General features: G+C 27.2%; 1 protein-coding gene across 2 annotated transcripts in view; it reads right to left on the bottom strand.

Annotated features, from left to right (window-relative positions):
* The window catches only part of LOC100201323 (hydrocephalus-inducing protein), a 150,370-nt gene that overhangs the window by 35,119 nt on the left and 100,555 nt on the right, over positions 1–14,696 (bottom strand). For both annotated transcript variants that reach the window (XM_065818900.1, XM_065818901.1), the window contains 9 exons: positions 9,969–10,167; positions 8,473–8,572; positions 3,910–4,178; positions 3,448–3,731; positions 3,140–3,305; positions 2,624–2,911; positions 2,336–2,488; positions 2,076–2,242; positions 552–678 (listed from right to left, as the gene is read on the bottom strand). In XM_065818900.1, coding sequence (XP_065674972.1) covers positions 552–678; positions 2,076–2,242; positions 2,336–2,488; positions 2,624–2,911; positions 3,140–3,305; positions 3,448–3,731; positions 3,910–4,178; positions 8,473–8,572; positions 9,969–10,167 — 1,753 coding nt within the window. The remainder of the gene's footprint in view (positions 1–551; positions 679–2,075; positions 2,243–2,335; positions 2,489–2,623; positions 2,912–3,139; positions 3,306–3,447; positions 3,732–3,909; positions 4,179–8,472; positions 8,573–9,968; positions 10,168–14,696) is intronic.

Genomic DNA, 14,696 nt, shown 5'->3' with positions numbered 1-14,696 from the left:
TTTATTGCAGTGTTGTGTAATTACTTTTTGTTTATGTTTTAGCAATTATTGTTAACTAATGTCTAGCAATTGCATTTGTAATACTTGATTGGTTTCTGTTATATTTGTGACCATTTTATGATGATTTCAATGAGTAAACCAATGTCTAGTAAGCCACAGATCAGACATGCTATATGAGATCAGACATGCTATATAAGATAGTCATTCCTAGTAAGCTGGTCCACAGATCACACATTATATGAGATTTGAAAAAATATTAAGCAGCAACCAAGTATAAACAAGTATACAAAGTACAACTTTGTGAAGATATTTGTTGCTGTAGTTGAATTAGATCGAAGCCAAATTTTTTTCTAAACAGTTGTTTATTAATAAAACTATGTATCTTAATGACAAAGTCTAAACTAATTTTGACTGTAACTAAATAACTGCATTAGAAAAAAATCTAAGGCCAGTTTTGGAGTCAGGAGCCTCAAATTACTGTAATACAACATTTATTTCTTCAGTAGAAAGCCAAATATTTTTTTTATCTAGTGCAAGGTAATGCAACTAACCTCTTTATTTTTCAAATGAATAAAATAACTTTTGTTTGGGTCAACAAGTTTAATGTGACATTTGCAAGACAACAACCCATCATTTTTAAGAACAACTTGTGCTCGTTGACAATGCCCCAAAATTAACCTAAAAAATAAAATAAAATATATTTGTGGAAAAAATTTTTTCCATAAGTTTTACATAATAAACATATAATAATTTATTCAATATATATATATATATATATATATATATATATATATATATATATATATATATATATATATATATATATGTATATTTGTTCAGTATATATTTGTGTTATATATACAAAAATTATTAGTTTTTGAGAATGCGATTTTTATTTCCTAGTCATAAAATAATAATAAAAATTGAATAGTTTGTTTTAGCCTGACTAGTAATCGTGAAAAGAAAGTCGACTAAGAATGATTCTTAACCAGCAAAACAAACACATAGATTTTATAAATAGTTTCTGCTTTATCAGTAAATTAAACATATAAATCTAAATAAAAATTAAACCTAATAAAAACCATTTCTGGTTAATCAGCAAAACTAACACAAACATTATAAATAATTTTTGTGTAATCAAAAAAACACATAAATCTTAATAAAACAGCTTTAAGATAATAGAGAAACAAAACAATAAAATAACTTGAAGACACAAAATAAAATTACCTAAAGACGCATATAAGAGGTATTAATGCATTTTTAAAGTCTTCAAAAACTATTAAAAAAGGATGCATGTTAACTGCTACATAAATAGTTTATGTAGAATTTAATTTAGACAACAAATTTCTAGATAAAACTTTTCAAAATTTGATCAAAGAATACACATAAAAATATATAGATATATTAAGGACATCTGAAGTCATATAAAGTAGTGGTGTAATTGTTGAGCACTCACTTTGTAAGTGAGAGGTACAGAGTTCAAACCTCACTAATGTCGACATGCCTGGTGGTATCACGCTCAACTGCAAAGCAAGCTAAAAGATTTGTTGTTTTATTAAAAACATTTTTTTTTTCAAAAAAAGCATCAACTTAGTTAAAAAGGCTTTTTCTATGGTAAATTTTTGAAATTTTATTTTTTAAATAAACTGTTCTTTATATTTAAAACAAAATAGCTTTTTTGTGTTTATTTGGACAGTGTATTTAGGTAGTCTAGCTGTAAAACTCAATATTTTTTTAAATAACAACATTGATTTTTGAATCTTAACCACATGCTCACATGTCAACATTTGTTTTTATATACCCGTGTGACTATTTATAGATAATAAACATTTAAACTTAAAAAATTGCATCAATAAATCATTTTTTCAGGGTGGCCAGCTGTATTATTAAGTTATTTACTTACGAAGCTTCAAAAAGGCTAAATATAAAGTCTTCTAATACTTAAATTGCAAAACAAAACAAAAAAAATCTAATCTGGTCTAAACAAAAACCTTTGACTTTTCCTTAGTACTTTTATTTAGCAATTTACTACCCACCTGCTGCTGACAACCCTGCATTTTATTTAATAATTTAACCTTTGAAAAACAATAATAGGAGTCCCTTGTAGATTTGTTGTGATTGGCTTTAAAATTGAAATATGTGGAAGAACTCCATCACCAATGATATCAAATGTGATGTTTCTACCATTAGAAATAGAAGCAGACAATCCATCAACCACAGCTTCAAAAACACATGAATATTGCTGAGTAAAAAAAATATACAAGAAAACAGTATAAATAAAAAAATTCTGATTTTGAACCAATAATTATCATATTACTAATATTTGAAAAAATACCTGTATTGCTTGAGGTTGAAAGGAGACAACCACATATGTTGTGCTTTGAGGGAATATTGAAGCACGTTGCATATTAATTTCAAATACATCAATAATTTTATGAACTGACTTATTTGATATTGGTTTTAATGAAAAAACAACATCACATGGGATCTGAAAAAAATTCAAATAGTTAAAATTTTTTTTTCTTAAATAGTACTATTTTTAAAAATAGTACTAATGCCAACATTTTTAAAAAAAATAATACCACTATAAAAAATTCTTGTACAGAATTTAAATTTTAATTACTTTATTAGAATTTGTAATCTTAAACTTGACATTAGCAACATGTCCCACAATTACATTGTGAATAAAAAATCTATTATCATCTTCAACATATATGCATGTTTTAGAAGCAAAATCATGGACGGGGGACATTGTGTTAAAACTTTTGATAATTCGATGCTCTTCAAATATTGATGATGCTCCATTTGGCAGTGACAAAATACTTGGTAAACAAACTTCACCCACAAATCTGAACTCAATACCCCCAGGATGATCTTCAGGATCTCGATCACTTATATCAATAACAACATCCTAAACAAATATCACTTTTAAGAACATTGTTTTAAACAAATATCATCTTTAAGAACTACATTGTTTTAAAAAAAAACAAATGCCATCTTTAAGAATAACATTGTTTTAAAAAAAATATATACTCAAGTAAAAAAATCATACAAAAAAGAGTTTTGCAAATAATTCTCAAAATAATTATTATGAACAAATATTTTATGGAACTATAACTGAAAAACTTTTTAAAATTACTTCAAGACCAATCATTGGAATTTCTGATATCATGTCAACAGTAACAACGCAACTTCCATTAAGAGCTGCTACAATACCGTTTGATGGGTTAACAGAAAAAATTCCAAAGTTTGACTTTATGTTATGTCCTCCAACAATTCCAGTAGGAGCAACATTTATTTCATTACTAAAATACAATCGCACAGAACAAATTCATAAATATGTCAAACAAAAAAATTTTCAAATAGTTTCAAAAAATTTACAAAAAACCAAAAATAACTTTTTATTCTTAGTATCATAAGATTTTTTTGTGTAAAAAAAAAAGTTACCCTTTGAACGATTCTCTTTGAGATCGAATTTTAGAAAAGCTAGAAGTGTGTTGCGATGAGCTAACAGTCTTTGCTTGAGGCTTTAAAATATTGAAGCGAAAATCAAATTGGCTTTTATTTTCTATAGTAAATGTTCTTGTTTTCTTTGTATTCACTACAACAGCCCCAAAATTAATTTCACGCCCTGGGCTAATTGTGTACTTGCTAAAGATTGACTTAGCACTGACCTTCACAGGGATGCATGCAATAATTTCACCATTTTCTCCCATGTTTGGTTCAATTACCTTATAATTAAATATAAATTTAGAGATTCTTGCATAAGAAAAAATTCACGTAAAGTTTTTATTTAAAAAAAAAGAATGCCCTATAAGTCATTTACTTATAATTTAATTTTACACCAAAAATGAAAAAGGTTATAGATATTATACCAAGTTAATATAATTTATATTTAAATGAACATACCTGACATTTGAGAATTGGCATATCAGATATAGAAATTTCTTTATGAGATATAAAATTAATTTGAATTTGGCTTGGTCGTTCATTTGGTAACAGTACACCCTTGTTTGGAATTACAGACAATATTTTGTTAATATTCTCCTTCGAGCCATTAATATTTTCAAGCAAAAATGAGAATGAAATCTCATAACGACCTTTATTTTTCAAAGTGCAAACTAATTTGGCTTCATCTCCAACTTTAAGTGTTCCAAAGTCCAAAATACCATCAGCACCTATATTATACACAAAAAAATTATTTTTATCAAACCTTGCAATGAATTAGTAAGAAAAGAAACAAATGACTAAACTTAAAAAGTCATAAGTTTCAAGAATTAGTAGCAGTTTGTCAAAAAAATTAAAGGCTAATCAAATAAAAAAAAGTTTTTCTAAAAAAAAAGCCAGTCTAATAAAACAATAGTAAAAATATTTATCCATTTATTTAACCATAAAATTGAAAAAATTACAGATTTATTTATAATTTTACAAAATTATGTTTGGTGTCACTCGTATAATTAAAAACTAGTCATTGGAGTGACACCTTAATAAAATAAACAAATAAAGCAAAAAACAAACAACAACAACAAAAAATAATATAAATAGTGAACAAAAAATAATTATAATAAAAAGAAGAACAATAACAATTAAAAAAAGCCAGACTAATAACAAAAAAGGAAAAAGTAAATGAGCTAATATGAGAGATTATGAAAGAATGAGACAACGTTTAACAATCAGAAGGGTGATAAAAAATAAAACAAAAAGATACATTTAAATATTATGAGACAAAAAAAAAATGAGATCACTTGATAATAGCAACAAATGTAAAACGCAACATCAAAATACCACAAAATACATGATAATATAAACAATGCAAACAACATAAATTAATAAAACTTGAAAATTGCTTTTTTGTTTTCTTTTAATAAAAAGTCTTTGGATATCTCATTTTTTCTTTTTACTTTGCTTTTAGTTCTGTTTATTTAATAAGCCGCTGCCTTGAAGGTGTTTTTTTGGAAAACTACAAAGAGTCACCCTGGAATTCGTTCATTGCAATGTAAATAACATGAAAATATAAATTTAACTTTGTCTAATTTACATTCAGTTTGGGAAATTGGTTCAAATTTTTACCTTTAATTGAATTTTTATCCATTTTGACATTTTTTACAGTCTCATTTATATCTTTCGTAGCCTTTTTATTTTTAAGGAATATTAATTTATCAACACTAAACAATTCGGAACTTAATCAGAATAGTTTTTATTTTGCATTTTTCATAGCAAGCTGTTTTTAATTAAATCGCACAGAAAATTACAGAATTAGATATTCACTTTTTTACATTTCTCTTAATCTCTTTTCGAATTTGGTTCTTTGCCTAAATGAATTTGTGTTTCTTTTCTTGACCATAAACCTGCTTAGCAGCTTTGGAGGTTAGTTTTACTGCTTTCTCAATGGATTGAGAGTTGTTAAAAAAATCAATTAAGTTTTTGTCAAGATTCAAATGCCTCTCTAATTTTTTCTGAAGATGCGCTAAGTGTCGCTGGTGGCTCAATCTGAATCTCATCAACAGAAACAAGAAAACCCCAAAAACCAGCATCAAAATTTATTTTCATCACCAATTTCCGCTTAAACTGAGTTTTGAAAGTAATGTCTTCTTTTAATTTTCTTATTATAAGAATTTGGTAAAGAGCTCGATTTCTTACATATTTTCATCCTGCAGCACGCAGTAAAGAAAATTTTCCTGCAAACAACACTATGAATTACCCTGGAGATTGGTAAAAACGATACTTTGAATCCTGTTCTCTTGAAGCTTGACCAACTGAATATTTTTATATAGGAGTAGACAAACATCTTTGTATTGTCCAGAGTGTTTGTTAGCAAACCACATTACACAGTAAACTTGCACAATATACTTAGTTACTGCTAAAAGCTCAAGAGATAGCTCCCTAGTCTTAACATATAACATCATAATTCTAAGAGCTAAAGTTAGCCATCTAGCATGGCAAAATGGTACAGGTTTTTTTGAAACAAACTTTTCAGAAATAAAACCTTTTGAAGTACCAACATAATACTCATAGAGTTTGCGCTGGTCTGTACTAAGATCACTTATAATCTTTCTGTTAACAACAATTCTATATCTGACTTGGGTACAAATTGAAACAATGGCTGTTCATGAAGAGTTAGATTAGATGCAGCTTCCCTGATTTGCCCCTTGAAAGAATTAAGACTAATTGTTTTTCCATCTAATTCTGACATGATGTGTTACAGTGGCAGTTCATTCTGATGCAGCAAACATCCTAAAAGGTGTAACTTTTTGTTTGTAATTTTTTCAAGTTTGACAACCAAACCTCTATCGCAACTTGTATTTGAGCTTGTATTATCTAAAATAATCGCCATTAAATTCTGAACATTGTTATATTCTAATAAAACATTAGCAGTAGCATTTGCCATGGTTGCACCAATTCCATTAGGTATAACTACAAGAGTCAAATAACTTTGTGATGTGGGTGCACTCTCTGCTGTAAATTTTAGATGGTATTCTTCTTTGATTACAGCAACAATGACTGGATCTCTGTTAATGTTATACCTGATAGAATGTGTTAATGCAGACTTGTCTTTTTTTCCATCAACTCCAATAACCTCCAGTTTTTTAACGTCAGCTAAATGTTTAGAACTTATGATGTTGCTTATTCTTTTTTTTTCCCCCAATTTTTTTTTCTGTTATTATTTGCGTTTTATTACTTTCTTAACAATTCCATAGTTAATTAATACAGCTGTTGCCAATGCAGCTGTTGCAACATCGCTTATTTCAAACCTAATAGCGGCTTTTGCTAAGTTTTATCAATCGTACCAATTTAAAATCTTATAATAGTTCCAATTTTCTATTTTTGATCTTTTAAATATTCTCTATCTGATAGTGGTACCTAAAAAATTTAAAACTTTTTTTAATTGTAAAACATATAAGTTATAATGTTTAAGAAAAGAAAAGTGACACGTTTAACTTTTACAATTACATCAAGTCAATTAAAAATAAACATATTATATATTACAAAGACATGTAAAAGTCAATTAAAAATAAACATATTATATATTACAAAGGCATGTAAAAGTCAAGTAAAAAAAATACATATATAATATATTTTTGTTATATTACAATGTGTTTCTTAATAATGTTATATAATATAACAAAATGATTTGTTGTCAAATTTAAAGAAAAGTAATTATATTCTTTTTCTGACATGCTTTTGATTCTGATTACTCGATGTTTAACAAATATAGATTTACTTGATGTTTGACAAACTATAGATTTACTCGATGTTTAACAAACAGATTTAAATTAACTTTTATAACTTTAACTTATTTACTTTTTTGTTAACTTCACAGAGACAAACAAAATGTCTTGTCTTGCAACCTGGTGGGTTCCTACACTTCACAGATTTATAAAAATGTTTAAAACATAATTTATTTATCCCCCAAAAAATTTTAATAAAAGTATTACTGCAAATCCTGAAATTATTATATAACATTTATTTTTATCTTATAATAATAATTATTTAAAAATATATTAAAATAAAATTAGGTCTTTGACGACAAATCAAATAAATGCTTAAAACTACAATCAAGATACTCCTTGTTTTTATTTGCATTTTTGAACTTGCCTTCTGCAGACAATACTTTGATGAAAAGTCTAAAACATTTTTTGGTTACTGACTTCTCACGTATCAGAGGCTGCTTAGAATTTACTCTACTCCACAGATCAATAAGATCACTGGCAACTTTTGAAATAATCTTTGGAGAATTAATATTTCTATCAATATTTATATTTTTTAAAATAAAGTATGAATATTGAACCACTTGCCCCTGAAAGTTGGAAGATCACTAATTGGAAGCTCAGATGGCAAACCAGCATTATTCTTGTTTTCACTACGAGTTCTTAAACTTTTTACTGCTTTAAGCATTTTCTTTAACATATATATATATATATATATATATATATATATATATATATATATATATATATATATATATATATATATATATATATAATATAAAGGTATAAAGGTATAATATAGAGGTACAAAGGTATAATATAAATATAAAGGTATATAATTTATATACCTTTGAAAATTCAGTTAAAACAAAAATTACTGCAAACTATGACTTTAATTCTAATTATTAAGTTTCAATATTATAAATTATAATGCCCCTTGTCCCTAAATTATGTGTTATAAAAAATTTGAAAATTATATCGAAAAGTTATTTCAAGCATAATCTGTTAAAATGCAGAACCTAAAATTTAACTGTCAAAATAATATTTTGTTTAACAAAATGATCTACTGGCTGTGATTATACAAAATCACAAGTATGGATTAAAAACATATATTTTAGTGTTTTCACTAGAAACATTGAGTGTATACTTTTAGAATAAAAAAAACAACTCTTTATAATAATAAATAAAATTGCAAACTTACGTAATATAAAAAGCAAAAACTAAAAAAAACTAAAAAAATATTGAAAAATAATCTTCAAATAACCTTTTGGAAAACTAAGATCAAGGGCAATATCATAAGCTTCTGCAATTACAGTGATGTTCTCCGCATGAGAAAGACCCAAAACATTGTCCCCATCAGATACCTAAAAAAATAGCATTTTTCTCTTATCTATAAAGTATTGAGTTTGAAATACCAGTGTCACTTTATATTATATGAAAACTATAACTAAAAACAAAAGTGATTGGTCATACATTGTTATGTATTTAAAAACTATAGTGATTGGTCAAGCATTGCTATGTATTTAAAAACTATAGTGATTGGTCAAGCATTGCTATGTATTTAAAAACTATAGTGATCGGTCAAGCATTGTTGTGTATTTAAAAACTATATTTTAAAAGTTTAAAATCCAATTAATTAGATCTAAAATTGAACATCTTATTATGTTTTCTAGTTCTTACATTAGTGTTTCCATATTTTTAATCCACTCTTAGTTTTAAAATAGTCTGAATTGCTTAACAGTTTTTTCTAAACTACATAATTATGCTTGAAAAACATTTTTACCAAAATAGTACATAAACTCAAACAATAAACTTCATCAAAAGTTGAATGTTTCTTTGAATTATAAGGGATTATAAAGGATTATTATTATAAGGGGACTTATAAGGGATTATAAAGGATTATTATAAAGGATTTCAAAGCACAAAAGTAAACACAATCTATTTTCTAAACTCAACTATGTTGCATGTAAATGTGGGCCAATATCTTTTCTGTTGAGCCCAAAGAGATTCTAGTTTTAATTGCATGGATAATTTCTTAACAATTTTTATATCATCTGAAAAATATTTTACTACTTCATAATCAATTTTTATCAGGGTATTTAGAAATCTTATTATTTTTCTTATAATTTTGATCAGGGTATTTAGGAATCTTATTATTTTTCTTATAATTTTTATCAGGGTGTTTAGAAACCTTATTATGCTACCTTTAATATTGAAACTGTTTCTTTTATAATTTTGTTCTTCGTAGACTTCAATATATATTAGACTTGAATAGACTTCAGTCTTTTATATAGTTTAATATATATCTAAAATCTCTGGAAAGTCCTTACATAATAGCTATAACTTCATAACACTTTATCCCATTATTAACACATTTATTAGTTTTCTTATTGGTATCAACAATATTGGGACGTAAGAATAATAAATTTTAATGGACATGTTTCATGATTCAATTTTTTTTTATACCAAATGTATTTTTAATTATAATGAGAACAATAAAACTTTATTTTTTTAAATTTTAATTTTTTTGAAAATCATTAATAGAGGATTATTTTTGTTATGTCTACGCACTTGTAAAAGCATTAATAGTAGAGCATTTTTTACATTTTTTACAATTGATACGAGGTTAATAGTCCAAATATTGGTTTATTGCTCTTGTACAGCCTTAATTAAACAAATGCTATAAAATCAGCACTAATTCAACAAAAAAATTATGGTACAAACCCAAATTTAGTACTATAATGGAAAAATAAAACATACTTCTACTCTCACAATCTTCTTTACACTTATAGCTTTAATGGCACGAAAGTGCATCTGCAATTCAAATTCTGACATTGGCTCAATTATTCCAGAGGTAGAGTTAACTGTAAAATCATCACCAATATTTTCCATTCCACTTAACTTCCATGCTGCAGGAAGTAAAGTTTTATTTCTCAAAAAAACCACACGTGTCTCTTTCCTAAAATAAAAAAAGGCATTTTTATTTAGTTTTACGTAGTTAAACTATCTTCTTTTCCTAGTATAACATGTAAACCATTCAAAATATAATGCCAATAGTTTTGCTAAGTAGTTGGTTGTAGAATTTTTATTAATCTAAAGGTTGAAAAAACAATTAATGTTGATATAACTTTTTATGAATCATCTGAATAAGCTTAAATTTTGTTGCAACACAAATATTTTTTTTATCTATTAAAACATCTTCCTCTGATAAGAAATTGACCTTTTTTAATTTGTTTACATTTTCTAAACTTCTAAACTCATTATCAACACTACTCAAAAGAAGATAACCATGCCACCCTAAGATAATAACGATGTCATCCTAAGATAATAACGATGTCATCCTAATCTCTTATTCTTCACACTGCTCTTTTAAAGACTTTACTCTTTTTTACTGCAACTGCTCTAAAATATAACATTATAACAAAAGAAGCAGACAACACCATTACTTTTATTAGAATATTTGCAAAGTTATGGAAAATTACCAATACAAAAAGACTGTATGCTGATAATCAATTCAAAGATTCAGATAAGGCAGTTATATCAACTTCAGAAGATGATAGACTATCATTCTTACTTAGTCTTGCAACAATGGCAGAACAAATGACTAGCAACTAGGTAGCAGACAATTTCAGTTAACCAGAGATACAGATGCAGCCTTAACACGCTGTGGTTTAGTAGCCATTACAAAATTTTTGTTACAGAATTCTTTTATGTATGTAATACTGGAAAAATTTACAACTGACCCACTAAAAAAAATGTTTGGAAAACATTTCAACAAGAGTTTGAGTTCAACAAGAATTTGATGATAAAAACTTTGCATGTGGTGTCTTTGTTGATCTACAAAAAGTTTTCAATACAGTAGACCACTTTATCCTACTCAAAAAATTAGAATATTATGGAATCAGAAGAATTCCTCTTAAATGGTTTACTTCCTATCTTCACAACATATTGCATTTTGTTTCCATTAATGACTCAAAATCTATTTATGTCACAAATCTCACTGACACTCGTGACACTGCAACAAAACACTGCACTTATGACACTCATGTCAACAAAGTGACTTACAATTGTATGCAAGTTGTACTAAGCCCCACGAAGTGTCCTCTGGTCCCAGTGTCAATTCAGAAGTCTGTGGCAATTGTCCTGACAGGATACTCTGAGAATTGTCCGTTTGGGATAACACAATGGGATACCTTGAAGAGATACCCTGGTGTATACCCAGAATGGAACTTCTTTTGAGATGCCTGTCTCGGGCGAAAGTTGGAGGTCTTCTTGTTGTTCATACTGTACCATAGGGCACGAATCCATACTGTACTCGAGACGCCCATGACACACTTAAATCGATAATGTATGTTTACCACCCTAATAATACAGACCACATGATAACTACTTATAAAACGAATAATTCTGCTCCATCACTAATACTGTCTACACATTACAGTTACGCTTGACACTAACAACAATCTAGTAAAACAACAGTAAATGACTCTTATGTATCTCGACTATTGTTTATTGTTATTGTTTATTTTTACAACATTATACTTATCATTTTTTTAGTAATTTTCTACTTTGAGGCTCTTTGTTTTCCACTGGACATCTGTCCTTTTGTACTTTTATCTCACTCTGCTCAACTCTTTTTAACTTATTATTCATCCCTAAGGCGTTCACTGCTCGGTGCAGCTTCACTAAAATGCTTTGCATTTACGACAAGGCTCAGTATTAGGACTAGAGATGTACAAGAACCAGTTTATGCAGAGTCCCTGATCCCCGGTAATTAGAAAAAAATAGTGGGTCCAATTCAGGGTACCCGGGACCGGGTCCATTTTAAAAAATTGGAACAAAAGCTTGTGAAATCTATAGAACTGAAATGCTTTCACAAAATAACACTGATTAATTTGCCCTAATTAAGTTTGCCTAAATATATCAAGTTTTTTTTAATAAACAACTATATTTACTTTTAAAGTCACAAACTCAAATTATGCAAACTAAAGTGTAAACTTGATGTCTGAAAATCTCCCTCCGGATTGTTAATATTTGGAATAACTTGCTATCTGACATCCTTAATGCCTAAAACATCAAGAGCTTCAAATTTAAAAATATATCAACTTCAAAAAATACTGTTCATGCTAACTAATTTTTGTTTATAATTGCGGTGTTATATATAATATATATTTTTTTGTAACTTATTGCTAAATAATAGCTAATATGCACTAATTAATCAAAAGTTAAGGAAAATAAAAGAATAAGAGAAACACAGAACTGCAAAAAAAAAAAAAAGGGGAGTAGACCTTTTCGAATGTAGTGTAAACAAAATCAAAAAATTTAAAACAAATAAAAAAGAATTTAAACAACACTTATTTACTGTGTCTCATTTTAATTGTTTAATTAAATTCAGATTAGAATGAACAAACATTTTAATGTTTGATCATTCTAATTTTTTCACAAGAGAATTTTTAGTAATTAAACTTTCAAATACTTAAAAGTAATTGAAAGTTTAATTACTAAAAATTCTCTTGTAAAAAAATTCTCTCACACAATAAAAAAAAGCTACTCAAATATGCGTATAAATCAGTTTCCTTTTTGCAATATATTCTAATTATTTTTTTAAATGTATTTTAAAAAATATTTTAAGTGAGACACATCTTTATTGAGTAAATAGGGCTTTGTGGTTATCAACTTCATAACACTCTTAGATTTAAATTAAGAAGTTTATTGGTTGAAATTTAAACTAAAAGCAATTTAAATGTTAATAGGATTTTAACACAATTTAAAGTACCACTCAAACAAATAGTAACAGTACTGAAGGTTAATGTTTATTAAAAATTTCTTTCAAAATACTTGGTGCCGGGTACTGCAACAAAATGGCCGATTCCGGGCACCCGGGAAAATAGCTGAATTACCAGGTCCACGGGTCTGAACAGGGTACCTGGTAAATCACTAATTAGGCCCTCTGCTTTTTCTTCTATACATTAATGACCTTAATAAATCCATTAAGTTTGTAACCACTTACCATTTTGCTGATGATACTACCTTGCTCATTATCAACAAATCTTTAAAAAAAAATTAACAACTGCTTTAACCATGATCTTCTAATTCAGGGGCTTCACTCAAATCAAGCTTTCTCTCAATTGTAGCAAAACTGAACTGGTTATATTCAAATCCAATAAATCAAAAATCAATAAAAACTTAAATTTTAGATTCAGTGAGCAAAAAATCAATCCTGTAAATTCAAACTAACATCTAGAAATTAATATTGACTCCACCCTTTCGATTGCATCCCATCTTAAAGACTCGAAATTAAGGAGATCAAATGGAATTCTGGCTAAAGTTTGTCATTATGTCAATCTGGAAACACTCTTAAACATATACCATGCCGTCTTTGGCTCTCATTTGCAATATGCTTATCAAATATAGCGACAACCATTGTAACAACAAGCTGTTAGAAGGGTATCTCATCTTTAAAACAAGGCATTAAAGATAATGTATTTTCAAAATTACAAATTCAACCCTATTGTACTCTATCTTATATATATATATATATATATATATATATATATATATATATATATATATATATATATATATATATGTATATATACATATTATATTGTGTATATGTATTATCATTGTATATTATTATATATTTAAATAACATATATTATTATTACTGTCATTTGTGCTATTATATTTATTATTACTACTTCCACTTTTATTATCAATTCTATTTTGGGTGTTTGCATTTAGTGTGAGTGATAGCTAATTTATTCTGTTAGCTATAGCTAATTTACTTAGTTGTGGCTTGTAGCCACAACTAAAGTAACCTCCTCAACTGTAGTGGTCTGCATAGCCTTGGGTAGGTAAATTAAAATAAAAAAAAAGTTCAGCAGTTATACTCTTATTATCAATCCATCTGTATTTTTTTCACCATCTAATGTCAAAAAAAACTAGATCAATAAGCCAATAACATTTCTTTTTCAAAAAACTGCAATTCCGCTTTTAACCACTTGGCTTACTACACATCAAAGCCCACACACAAGCACCACCTTACATCACACTAATTCCAAAATAAGACAAAAGCAAACAAACAAAAAAAACCTACAAGCTATTTGCAAGCGTAAATTAATTGCCTTAGTCAAGAACTGCAAAGTTGGAGAAAATTTACAAAATGACAAACTGGTTTCATAAATAAAAAAATTGAATCATGAATTAAACAACAAATAATATAAAAGCATAGTGTATAGCAGCAAATTGAAAAAATTAATCGAGTAAATAACACAAAATATTTAAATCCTTGTAATAAAACAACTATGACATTAAGAAAACTAAGGTATCAAGAAAAATAAAATAGAAAGACCACATTAAAACAATAAACAATAATCATATTAAATAGCACAACCTTATTAAATTTTTCAAAATAAAGACAATCATAAATAAGATAAAATGGTGCCATTTAAACTAAAAAGCTTTTTCATAGACTTTAAATGGTCT

This window comes from Hydra vulgaris, chromosome 15 (genome assembly GCF_038396675.1).
Source record: "Hydra vulgaris chromosome 15, alternate assembly HydraT2T_AEP".
Classification (NCBI taxonomy): Eukaryota; Metazoa; Cnidaria; class Hydrozoa; order Anthoathecata; family Hydridae; genus Hydra; species Hydra vulgaris.
Note: the sequence above shows the minus strand (reverse complement) of the source record. Positions and strands in the feature narration are given on the sequence as shown.